We start from the raw sequence: 13,159 nt of genomic DNA, 5'->3' as shown, positions 1-13,159 counted from the left end.
CCAGTGTTTGTAGCTAAATAGCTCGCATATGTGTTACCTCCCTTAATTCTCTCAGCAGGCTATGAAATAGGTGGTATTCATTCTAGGAAACAGATTCTGGGACGTGGAATAGTTTATCCTTTTCCAGATAAGTAATGCAGCTAGGATTTTAATCCTATTTACCTGTCTCCAAAGCCCAGGTTGCCTCAGTTATATCATACTACCTTCTTCCTTCTGGCAAAATAAGACTTTCAAGGGTGTAGAGCTTTCAGAACACTCTGATCTCTTTCTGCTCTGCCCACTAACAGCTGAAAAGGTGGCTCTGTAGATGGGCATTCAGTTTTTTCTGTGAAGGAGGCAGCTCCATCTGTTTCCCATTATTTGCAAGACTGATTAAAAGACAATGAAGGAATTTTTGAGGTTTAAGTGTAAAGTGGAGAGATGGCTCGGTAGTTATGAGCACATATTGCTCTTGCAGATAACCCAGGTTCTATTCCCAGGGCCCACATGGGCAGCTCACAACCAACCATCTCTAACTTCTATCCCAGGGGATCTGAAGCCCTCTTTCTGACCTTTGCAGGCACCAGGCATGAACATAATACATGTACATACATGAAGGCAAAACATTCATACATATAAAATAATAATTCTAAAGAATGTTCTAAAAATTACACTGTGAACAGGTGATTTCCATTTTTTAAAACAATATATATAAGAACACTAAACTTTCTACCAAATATATCATTACAGAAAACACTTCTTGACTCTCTTGTAATTTTGTTTTCAACTCTTAGTAACTTTTTAAAAAGAATATTCATAATAAATTAATTTTCACCCTTTGAAGGCAAATTCATTTTTTAATAAACATAATGTCCATCTTGAGGACAGGTTGTGTTACAAATGTCCTTCTTGTAAGTCAGCTGCTTGGAACTCATTCCTGTCCAGAAACGCTGGCAAGAAGACAAGACAGAAAGCTATGAGCTGTTGGCAGAGGCTTTCCTGGGTCCAGGTGCTGGGAGGAATGCTGAGACCAGAGCCAGAGGAAGCAGTGAGGCTGAGTTCAGAGAGAAAAACAGTAATTACATGATTTAAAAGAAAAGAAGAAGATCAAAAAAAACGAAGGATTACAGACCAGAATTTGCAGAAGAGAATTCCTGTGTCTTTCTCTTCTTCCTAGCCTCCCTCCCCCACCCGCACCAAGTTGTGGCTGTTAACTAGAGTGGTGAAGAGCAGAACCTGGCTGGGGACAGAAGGCAAGGTGCAAGAGCAGGCTATCCTGCTCCTCCACAGCACACGGGGACTTCCTAACTACCTTAGTGCCACCTCCTAAGTATGAAATGAACTTTGTAAAAAGTACTTTTATTACAAACTTAGTTTCCTTAATATCTTGCTCTTTTGTTCTTTCTTTTTTTTTTTTTCTGCTAGCTTACTACTCTTTTAAGACGTTTTCTCAGTGACACTTTTCAAAATGCCTTAACCTTAGTCTTACTAAGAAATTCTGCTTCTTAATTTCTCTAGGTCACACTGGAATAATCATAAAGTAACAATTAAAATAATGGTTCATATTTTTGTGAATTTCTGGTAAGATTAAAAACTTGTTTTCCCCACATAAATTTTTTTAGGCTATAGAGTGGTTTTGGAAAATATTTATTAGGTTATCCTTATGGGCTTAATATTAAAATTATGAAAATTTATTAATTTCATTCTAATTACAGAAAGGAATAAAAAAATTCGCTGGCATCTAATACAATGTAAAAATGCTCTGTTGGCATGTATTTTTCTTATTGTCCCACATTTATGATATATCTAATTTTTTTAAATTGTCTGCCATTGTGTACCTAACTGAAACTGACCTGGTTAAACCATATTTTAAGATGTCAAAATCTTGTTGACTGATATAAATGGAAGGCTGTTACTTTGCTTTGTAAATAAGTTGTGAGTTAGAATGTGCTGGCTTAGTTGCTTTGTCCAGTAGATGGCTACAGAATCTAAGAAACTGAGTTATACGGCCTTCCATGAAAAACAGTATTTATTTAGCTTTCCTTTGTGCTTCTTTTCAGGACTTAAAGGAATCCCTCAGCCTTCTGCTTTTATACCTACAGCTGAAAGTAATTCCTTTCAACCTCAAGTAAAGACTTTGCCATCTCCGATTGATGCTAAACAGCAGTTGCAACGGAAAATTCAAAAAAAGCAGCAAGAACAGAAACTACAATCCCCATTGCCAGGAGAATCCTCAGCAAAAAAAGCAGAAGGCACCGCAGCCAACGGAGTGACTAATCTACCCAATGGGAACCCTGCGATCCTTTCTCCCCAGCCCATCGGGATTGTGGTGGCAGCTGTCCCTAGTCCCATTCCGGTAATACCATTGCTAGAGGCTGCCCTTACTGAGATGGTGGGGAGTCCTAGCAGATGACAAGGCAAGGGCCTATGTAGAAAGAATCAGAAACTGGTTCTGTGACCAGACTACCCTTCAGTCATTTGTCTTTAATTCTGAATGTGTGTTGCTGATGAAAAGCAAATTTTAAACTTAACAAAAGTGAAGATGTAAAAATGGAGATTTTTTTAAGTGTGAATCTAACCACTCAGAACTTTAGTAAGAATAAATTCATTTGAAAGTTGTTTCATCCCTGTCTGAGTCAGGAAACTTTGAAAGCCTAAATGTATTTAACTAGATCAAGTTATAATCTAGTATTGAGGACTTTATAGTTTAGTGTGGCCGCTTCTGTGGTTAGCTGGATGGGTACAGGGTAGACTGTTGTCCAGGTCAGGGCCACACAGCTAACATCATAGTGAAGGGGCTTTTCAAGTGCAGGTGTACCCTGCTAAAGTAAGTGACAACCTTACATTATTATTATTAAGGAGATAATTTCTCTTGCTCTTCTTGTTATCAGTATCTTCATTGTTGCTATTCCATTAAAATTTGCAGTAGCTGGTGGCCATACTATCATCTGAGGAGCAGACTTCAGGAGATCTTAGTTTTGTCTAGGACCTTCTTATCCACAGTGGCTAGTTACTCAAATCCAGAGCAGACCTGAACTTTAATACTCTAGCAGTGAGCGGTCTTAGAAAAGATTCCACTAGATACTTTAGAGTTTATCTTTCTTCATGTTTGTGTCTCTTCTTTCTGTAACCTCTTTAGCCCACTAGCTAGGCAAGTATTTGTCATAGGTATGAAGTATTTTGTCTTATGAATTGAGAAGTAACCTAGTTTTTTCCCATTATTTTTCCCATTGTTACTGTATTTCAAAACTATTATATTATGGCTATATTTGTTAAAGTATTTGAAGGTCTACTTGTATTCAACATGATCCAAAAGAATTCTTTTTCCAACATTATTTTTCATTGATACTTAATGATTCCCTCAATACTATACAGAATACAACTTTTAAAATGTACTTTTCATTTTCTACCTTTTTGCAGGTCCAGCGGACCAGGCAGTTAGTAACTTCACCAAGTCCCATGAGTTCTCCTGATGGCAAGGTTCTTCCCCTCAACGTGCAGGTGGTCACTCAGCACATGCAGTCTGTGAAACAGACACCAAAGACTCCTCAGAACGTTCCAGCCAGTCCTGGTGGGGACCGTTCTGCCCGGCACCGCTACCCTCAGATCTTACCCAAGCCAGCAAACAGCAGTGCGCTCACCATCCGCTCTCCTACAACTGTGCTCTTTACCAGCAGTCCCATCAAAACTGCCGTTGTACCTGCATCACATATGAGTTCTCTAAATGTGGTGAAAATGACAACAATATCCCTCACACCCAGTAACAGTAATGCCCCTCTTAAACACTCTGCCTCAGTAAGCAGTGCTACTGGAACAACAGAGGAATCAAGGAGCATTCCGCAGATCAAGAATGGTTCTGTTGTTTCTCTTCAGTCTCCTGGGTCCAGGGCCAGCAGCACTGGGGGAACGTCTGCTGTGGAAGTCAAAATGGAACCAGAAGGTTCATCAGATGAGCATCCTCTGCAGTGCCAAGAGAACTCTGAGGGGACTAAAGCTCCCCTGACAACACCGAGTGCCCATTGGGGGCAGAAAAGTAATACAGATGGAGCAGTACCAAAATCTTCTAATGAAGGTGTCACTGAAGTGAAAACAGTTAAGGTCTGTGACCAGAGGACCAAATGTAAAAGCCGTAATGAAATTCTGCCAGGCGTCTCAGCAGGCAATAATCAAAGCACTGTTACTCTCTCGGTTGCTACTCAGAACTTACCTTTCACCAGCACCAACTCACCACCTAATGGTGACTCAGTAAATAAAGACTCTAAATTATGCACTAAAAGTCCAAGAAAACGACTGTCTGCTACACTGCAAGAGTCTCAGGTGCCTCCTGTAAAGAAACCAATTGTGGAACAGCTTTCTGCAGTTACTGTAGAAGGTCAAAAACCAGGCACTGTTAAGAAAGACCAAAAGGTTCCACATTCAGGGAAAACGGAAAGTTCAACAGCAGGTGCTCAGATTCCTAACAAGGTATCAATCAGTGTCAGTGCACACATTATAGAGGATCAGCCCTTGAACCCTACTCTTGTCGCCAGTGAATCTGTTCTGGAGCAGCAAACAGCCCCATCATCATCTCCAGATGTAAAAGTAAAACTTGAAGGAAGTGTCTTTCTCTTGGATCGTGAGTCAAAATCAGATGCCAGCTTTAATCCTAACGAATGGCAACAAGTTACTAAAGATTCTGACTTCATAGCTGCCAACTGTGAGCAACAGCAAGATATTAGTGTTATGACAATTCCTGAGCATCCTGATATCCATGATTTAGAGAAATCTGTTTGGGAATTAGAAGGGATGCCACAGGACACATACAGCCAGCAGTTACATAGCCAGATACCAGAATCTTCTTTGAATCAAATACAAGCACAGTCTTCCGATCAGCTACCATTGCAGTCCGAACTGAAAGAGTTTGAGTCTTCTGTTTCCCAGACGAATGAAAGCTACTTTCCTTTTGATGATGAACTTACACAAGATAGCATTGTGGAAGAGCTGGTGCTTATGGAGCAGCAGATGTCAATGAATAATTCACATGCTTACGGTAACTGCTTGGGAATGACCCTTCAGAGTCAGTCAGTAACTCCAGGAGCTCCAATGTCATCTCATGCTTCCAGCACCCACTTCTATCATCCAATCCATAGCAATGGCACTCCAATTCACACACCTACACCCACACCCACTCCTACACCAACTCCAACCCCGACTCCAACCCCAACATCTGAAATGATTGCTGGGTCTCAAGGTCTGTCACGGGAGAGCCCTTGCTCCAGGCTTGCCCAGACAACACCTGTGGATAGTGCTTTAGGAAGTAGCCGACACACACCCATTGGTACTCCTCATTCTAATTGCAGCAGTAGCGTCCCTCCAAGCCCTGTTGAGTGCAGGAATCCATTTGCATTCACCCCAATAAGCTCCAGTATGGCTTATCATGATGCCAGCATTGTCTCAAGCAGTCCTGTGAAACCAATGCAAAGACCCATGGCCACGCACCCCGATAAAACCAAGCTTGAATGGATGAATAATGGGTATGGTGGGGTTGGTAATTCATCAGTATCTGGCCATGGCATTCTCCCAAGCTATCAGGAACTAGTAGAAGATCGGTTCCGGAAACCTCATGCTTTTGCTGTGCCTGGACAGTCGTATCAGTCCCAGTCCAGACACCATGACACTCATTTTGGTCGTTTGACTCCCGTCTCTCCTGTGCAGCATCAAGGTGCCACTGTAAACACCAACAAGCAAGAAGGGTTTGCAGTCCCCGCTCCTCTTGATAATAAAGGAACTAATTCATCTGCCAGCAGCAACTTCAGGTGCCGGAGTGTGAGCCCTGCTGTCCATCGCCAACGGAATCTCAGTGGAAGCACCCTCTATCCTGTGTCTAATATTCCACGGTCTAATGTAACCCCCTTTGGAAGTCCAGTGACCCCAGAAGTTCATGTTTTCACAAATGTTCACACAGATGCATGTGCCAACAACATAGCTCAAAGAAGTCAGTCGGTTCCATTGACAGTCATGATGCAGACAGCCTTCCCAAATGCTCTGCAGAAGCAGACAAACAGTAAAAAAATCACTAATGTTCTGTTGAGTAAACTTGATTCTGACAATGATGATGCAGTGAGAGGTTTGGGAATGAACAACATGCCCTCCAATTACACAGCCCGGATGAATCTCACTCAGATTTTGGAAACTTCCCCTGTTTTTCCTAGTGCCAATTCACAAAATATGATCGATTCCAGCACTTCTGTTTATGAATTCCAAACGCCATCTTACCTCACCAAAAGTAATAGCACCGATCAGATCAGTTTTTCTCCTGGAGATAATCAAGCACAATCTGAAATTGGAGAACAGCAGTTAGATTTCAATAGCACTGTTAAAGACCTGTTGAGTGGAGACAGCCTGCAAACCAGCCAGCAGCTGGGAGGTCAGGTAGCATCTGATCTCACCAACGCTGCATCTGATTTCCCTAGCGACATTAGGTTGTCTTCTGACCTCTCAGGCAGCATCAATGATTTGAACACCTTAGACCCAAATCTACTGTTTGATCCAGGTCGTCAGCAGGGACAGGATGATGAAGCCACACTGGAAGAATTAAAGAATGACCCACTGTTTCAACAGATTTGCAGTGAGTCAATGAACTCTATGACTTCATCAGGTTTTGAATGGATAGAAAGCAAGGACCATCCTACTGTTGAAATGTTGGGATAAATTGTGTTTTATAATATGTAGCACACTGTATCTAAAGACATATGTATTGTATTTGTCTTAATGGAAGTGCCTCCCGCAGCAGAAACACTATTAATTGTGACATTTTAAAAGCGTTTGCTGCAGAAGTGGTTTCTTCTTCAGTAGGAAATGGTTAGATTTGCCTCAGTTCTGGACACGTTTCTGAAGACAGTAGGCTGTAGAGCAAGTATTAGGTTTTAAATTTTATAATGTTCCCCATTTGATCACATTTGCTAGTAAAGAATCCAGCTTTTTACAAGAGCAGTCTGGTCTTTATTTTGTATAATTTTATTTTAATTCATCAGTTGATCTACACAGAATTTAAAAGAAACCATCCATTTTTAGTTATAGGCTGTTTTGTTGTTGGCATTATCTTTTAGGTATAAAATCATAGCTAAGGTAAACTGTAGGCAAGAGAGTCTTCCTTAAAACAGGGATAATATTCAGGTTATTATAAATATTTAAGCTTGAAACATAAAGCTACTGTAGGATGGGAAATCTCTGTAGGACTTTCTGGGGCTTCGGTACATTGCCTCCCACAATGAAGGGCTTCTGTAGGAGAAAATAATGGAAAGCAAGTGTTAATTTAAGGAAAGTAAAAGCTGCACTAAAATTTTTAAGAGGAAAACTAGTAGCCATTTATTTGTGACATTGCATTAGTCCAGTTTTAGAAGGTGACTTTTAAAATGGAGCTCTCTAGCTCATGCACTCTCTCTTCCTTTCCCTCTTTCTCTCCCTCTCCCTTTCCCTTCCTTCTCCCCTCCCTTCCTCTCTTTTTCCCTCCCCTTCCCATCTTTTATAGGCACGCTCAAGTGCGTGTGCACACACACATTAAAATTTAATAGAAGAAATACAAGCATGTTAGAAAACTGTCTCGTGTTTTATTATTTGCTTGTTGAGATTGGAGTGGTAGAAGGAAAATAGAGCCTTTTTCTTGGTTTTTCGCCATAGCTCCGTGTACATACTGAAATTCTACTGAAGAACTATTTTTAATGCTTTTTGCATTAATAATGCGTATCCTTTAGTAATCAGCTTTCCTCCTCAGTTTGCTGACTGACTCCTTCACTTCTCTGAATGTAGTAATGCAGTTTGATCATGGATCCTTTGCAAACCGCCAAGTAGGAAAGAGATAACATTAAGAGCCCAGCAAAAAGCATTTCCTCGCATGAGGTCTGAAGCCTCAGATCTTTATATCTCTGATAGAACAATGGGGATGATAATAGTACTTGAAGAAGAGGAGCATTTTATTACATGCTTAACTTATTTATTGTGATGGACACAGTTGCAAAAGAAGCAAAGCACTCAGGATTTGTTTTAAGGTGTTTCTCTGTGGCTCCCATTTTATTTTATAAATAGTATTTATGAACTTCATGTTAACACAACACGAGTGGGCAGCTCCATTTAAGTGAATTTTAAGATACTTTTCAAAGAGATATTAAAGTTAACCTTAAGTTCTTAAAAGCTAACATGAAACCGTTCACTGTACTCTCCTGAACCTAGCCAAGCTTTTCTTTCCCTTAATTAAAAAATAAATCAGAAGACTGCAATCTGAATATTTAACAAATATGATAAAAGGGTTAATTTAATAAGGGTCCATTGTTGAACAGGTTTGGAAAGTAGGGTATTAACACATTCTAATAAATCAATGGTGCTAGAGTTGGCTCAGAGGGTTATCTATGGATATGTCCTAGTTACTGGCATCTGTGTGTGTTTGCTGTTAATTTGATTTAATGATTTGTTAGATTTTTCTTGATACTAGTTATTTCTCCACTGTACATTGAGATACAGCACTACTGCACACCAAAGTACGTAATACCCAAAGGAACTGTGTGATTTCTTCTAGCAAATGATGGGAGCCTTTCTCAGTGAGATACTCTGGAAAGGAGACTTTGAGGCCATTCTAATCCCTTGTTTACATTGTTAGCTTCCTACTAATATAAAAATAATGGAAATCTTTTTTGATAAAAAAAAAGTATAGAGACTGGAGGATTTTTAACCCCCTGTACAGTATTGCAGCAAACTCTTTAAATTTGGCTGAATTCGTCCAGCAAACTTTTTGGGGTTCGTATATTGCACTAAATTTGTTGAAACTGTGGTAGGCACATCTCTTAGGATAAATGCAACCAGTACAGTCCACAGATTGAAATTTTTAAATGTGTTTCATTATGAAAAGACAAAATATCATCAAAGTGACAGATGAAATTGTCTTATGTAGCAATGTGCACTGATCTCAATGAGATATTTCTATTTCTTATTCTCTTACACGAGAATATTACAGCAGGAAGAATTAAGTTTAGTTTGCTTCACCATGTTAATACATGATCACAAAATGTGCATGAGTGTTCTTGACTTATCTTGTACAGTACTAGGTAATCCTGTAACCACTTTTTTTCCCCTCTTGGCTGTATTGAAACTGGCTCTGTGTTAACCAGGTGAGCATAGTTATTCACAGGTTTTTTTTTTTGCTTTTTCAATGTTTACTAATTCTGCTTAGTTGTTGAATATGTTTTCTTGGGTTTTTTTTTCCACTGTTTTGATGTTTAAAACATTTGGCATACTGTTTTATCATGATAAGACTTCATGAAGTAAATAATTTTGCATATAATTGCAATAAGCACTGACTTTTGAACTGAGAAAGAAGGAGCGTGTTTTGTGCAGTGCATCTGAGGTTCAGATAACAGTCCTGTACTACAGTGTGCTTACTACGCCAGAGGTCACAAAAGCAAGCCCTGTTGTGTGTTTCCTTTAGTGCAGAGTCAGACCCCGGTGCTTTGTTGTCTGTTGTACCTGCTGAGATTACAGTAGTTGAGCATCACGCAGTAGCGTTTCAGTTCCCTTTTTTTATTAAAAGTGCTCAAATTGTTTTTTAAATGTTTTCAAAAACAATTAAAAACATTTTATATTATACTGACTGGATGTTAAGATGATTTATAGGATGCATTTTTATAGACAATTTGCCATTTTATAAATATGTACCTAATGCTGTGTTTCCCTTCAAGTGGTGAAATGGTGGGAGGCGGGGTGTGCAAAAATGGTGCAAGGTGGAATGTGCCGCATCTCTGCTGATCCAAAGAAAGACAGCTCTTTCCATTCTCTGCAACTTTGTTGTTCGCTTGAATTTTGTTGCCAGTGGTACATGGCATAGTGCTTCTGTTTTCCAGAAAGCCATCTTTTCTTTCTGTTCTTTGACATGGTATTTGCGTTCAGAGGTCAGGTTGAGGACTATCTAGGCTGCTGTATTTCAGAGCATTAAATACAAAAATAAAAATTTTCAAGTCCCACATATGTTCACAGGTGCCTGGACACAGCCCATGAGTCTGTAAGCACACAGAAGATACCAGAAACATAGGTACTAAAAGTCTTGGAACCATGGTCTGGGATGGAATTTGGTCACTTTGATACAGAATCAACAAGAACCAGTTTCTGGGACTGTAACGTATCATAGACATGTGCTTAGTCAAATAGACCACTTACCTGCACAGCAGATCTCTGTATCTGTGACAGTCCATCTACCACCCTGAGCTTGAGCCCCAAGTTTATTAGGCAAGTGGGAGCAGTCTCGCAGAGGCTGAAAATTGAGAAAGGAGGTGGGTAAACAGGAAGATGCCCGCATTAGACAGGTGCAAGCTGTCACAGAAGCAAAAGGAGGTCGGTGAACTATCTATCGAATATAGATTGAACCTATAAGCGCTAACGCCAAAGCACTTGAAAATCCAAGTAACTCTGAAAAAGATAAATCTCTCAAGACAAAAGCTGTGACCCATCTGGATGTTACTTTAAGTATGATGGTCTAAAACTGCCTCAAGCTGTAAGGAAACTTAGCTGTTAGCTTAATAACAATTTTAGTGTCAAAAGTAGTAGCATGTGCTGTAGTCCCAGCTACTAGGAGGCTGAGCCAGGAGGATTTTCTCTGCCTAAGGGGTTGAGACCCGTTTGGGCAATACATAGAGATAAGGTTCAGGGAATTCATTACAATCATAGGTTCTGGCTTTCTGTGTCCGAGTTGATTCATCACCACCTTTGATGTCATGTTACCTCATGGCCACTGGCTTCTGTAACTTAAGTCCATCCTTCATCCCAAGGAGGTTAATAAGGGCAGTTCTTACTACTGTTACCAGGAAAAAATGTTCTCCAGAATCTCACAGTTAGTCATTCCTCACACCCTCCTAGTCTCACTGGACAGGCAAAAGCCTAAAATGCCAAGTTGTTAGATTCTTCCTTCATCATTCATGGTTGGAAGAGGAGCCTGCTTTTGAGATGGTGCAGCAGGTAAAAGTACCTATCCCCCAAGTGTAAGTCCAGTCACCAGGACCCATGTGGTAGGAAGAGTGGTTTCCACAGTTGTCCTCTGACCTCCACAGGCACACTGCGATGGACATGGACACACAAAAGTAAATAGAAACACTAGAATTTTAAGTTTCATAACCTATAAATATTAAGGACTTCATCTTTGGGAGGAGACCATTAGTGGTCAAAATTAAAACAACAGCTGAGTAAAATTAATGAGTTTTTAAAAACATTTTTGTAGCCTCTTTGTATACCCAGCACCCTGGGAGGCAGAGGCAGATTGAGCTCTGGGAGTTCAAGGCTAGCCTGGTCTACAAAGTGAGTCCAGTACAGCCAAGGCCATCCAGAGAAACCCTGTCTCACAAAATCGTGTGTGTGTGTCCTTCCACCACGTGTGCTGGTGCCCACAGAGCTAAAAGAATGTCAGATTTCTGAAGCTAGAGATAAGGCTACCCATCACGGCACTGGAAACTGAACTTGGGACTTCTGTAAGAGCAATACATGCTCCGGAGTGCGGGGCCATCAGTTACTGAGTTACTGAGCCCACCTTTGGGAAGCTCACAAAGTCTGGTAAATAATTACAAGGTTGGATATATAGCATACTGTGTAGAGGAAAAGGAGAAAAAAGGCAAGAATGAGGCTAAAGGTTTTTGTCGAAACAGGGTTTCCTGCACTTTGTAGGACAGGCTGGCCTTGAACTCACAGAGATCCTCCTGCCTGTGCTTCTCAGTGCTGGGATTAAAGGTATGCACTTCCACACCCAGCTGAAGCTAAAGGTCCTTAAGGCTTCGTTTAGAAGTTCACTGATACAAAGTATTAACTGGTATCCACACTTTTCTATAACCTGACAAACTGGTTATTATTCTTATACCTACAAGTTGTCTCACTTCCTATTACCGCAGTAAAGCACATTTTATTATTAAATGTTTATAGTAGATGTTAATGTATTAGTGAACTTTTAAATAAGTATTACAAGTTTGTTAACTGAATAATAGATAATGTAAAGATTTTTTTGTTTTTTGTTTTTTAATGAGTACCTGCTCTAGAGTTAGTAATCTTACAGGAGAAGTAAATGAAGACAGAAGGATTCACTTTTCAAGAAGGACTGAATTCTTTTTGGAGAGAAGGGAAAATAGTTTTACAAGTAAAATCTATCTTGAGATGGTCTCACTGCCATGTGTGGAGTATTTCTTTGTATTACTAAATCCTATACTAAATACTTTACGTATATTCTCATTTCCTGATTATAACAATACTGAAATAATGGTATTTTTTCAGATGAGAAAGTTGTGTTTCAGAGATGAATTGATGGAGGCCCCAGGGCCAGTACTAGGCAGGACCAGAGCCACCTCCAGTTTAAAGCCCAGTGCTGTGCCTTATGCTCTGCATAGGTGCTTGCTCACTCTACTCACTGCAGTAATTTGAGCCGGCAGATCCCCTGAAGTTCTTCATTCTGGTTTAAAAATTAGGGTTGAGTTGACTTTTATTAAGAGGTATTTCTCTTCAGTCTTTTGCCTTAAAACGTACTTTCTTCATGGTTGCTTTTAGATTTTACCTGTAGTTCATTTTTCTGGGTTTGGTGTAGGTGTTCGGCTTTTTCTTTTTGTAACTTCATGTGTATGAGTCTTGCCTGAATGTCCGTATGTGGACCACATTTGTGCAGTGCCCACAGAAGTTAGAAGAGGGCATTGGGTCCCCCTAGAACTAGAGTTCAGGTGGTTGTGAGCTGCCGTATGGGTGCTGGGAACCAAGCCTGGGTCTTTTACAAGAGCAGCAAGTGCTCTTAACTACGGAGCCATCCCTCAAAAAAATTAATAAGAAAATCTCTTAAGTTTTTTTCAGGCTGGAGGGATGGCTCAGTGATCAAGAGCACTGGCAGCTCTTCCAAAGGTCCCAAGTTCAATTCCCAGCACCCACATGGTGGGGTGGCTGCCAGTCGTCTATAGTGAGAACTGGTGTTCTCTTCCAGCATGCAGGCGCATATGCAAGCAGACGTTGTATATATAATAAATAAATAAATATAAAATTTTTTCTACCTTTAATCCAGCTCTACAAAGGCAGTAGCAGGTAGATACTCACGAGTTCCAGTCCAGCCAAAGCTACACAGAGACCCTATTTCACAAACAACAGGACAACTGAAAATTTTGAGGAAATTTGAATAATACCAGCATTCTGAATTTGAGGC

At 40.3% G+C, this 13,159-nt stretch overlaps 1 protein-coding gene across 3 annotated transcripts in view; it reads left to right on the top strand.

Moving 5' to 3' along the window:
* Positions 1–9,592, top strand: part of Rfx7 (regulatory factor X7) — a 92,332-nt gene extending 82,740 nt beyond the window's left edge. For all 3 annotated transcript variants that reach the window (XM_060384779.1, XM_021637977.2, XM_021637980.2), the window contains exons 9-10: positions 2,040–2,335; positions 3,400–9,592. In XM_060384779.1, the coding sequence (XP_060240762.1) occupies positions 2,040–2,335; positions 3,400–6,669 (3,566 nt within the window). In that variant the 3' untranslated portion in view covers positions 6,670–9,592. The remainder of the gene's footprint in view (positions 1–2,039; positions 2,336–3,399) is intronic.
* The last annotated feature ends 3,567 nt before the right edge of the window (positions 9,593–13,159 follow it).

The sequence above is a fragment of the Meriones unguiculatus genome, chromosome 6 (assembly GCF_030254825.1).
Source record: "Meriones unguiculatus strain TT.TT164.6M chromosome 6, Bangor_MerUng_6.1, whole genome shotgun sequence".
Lineage (NCBI taxonomy): Eukaryota > Metazoa > Chordata > Mammalia > Rodentia > Muridae > Meriones > Meriones unguiculatus.
The sequence above is the reverse complement of the archived record's forward strand: the minus strand, read 5'-3'. Positions and strand labels throughout refer to the sequence as shown.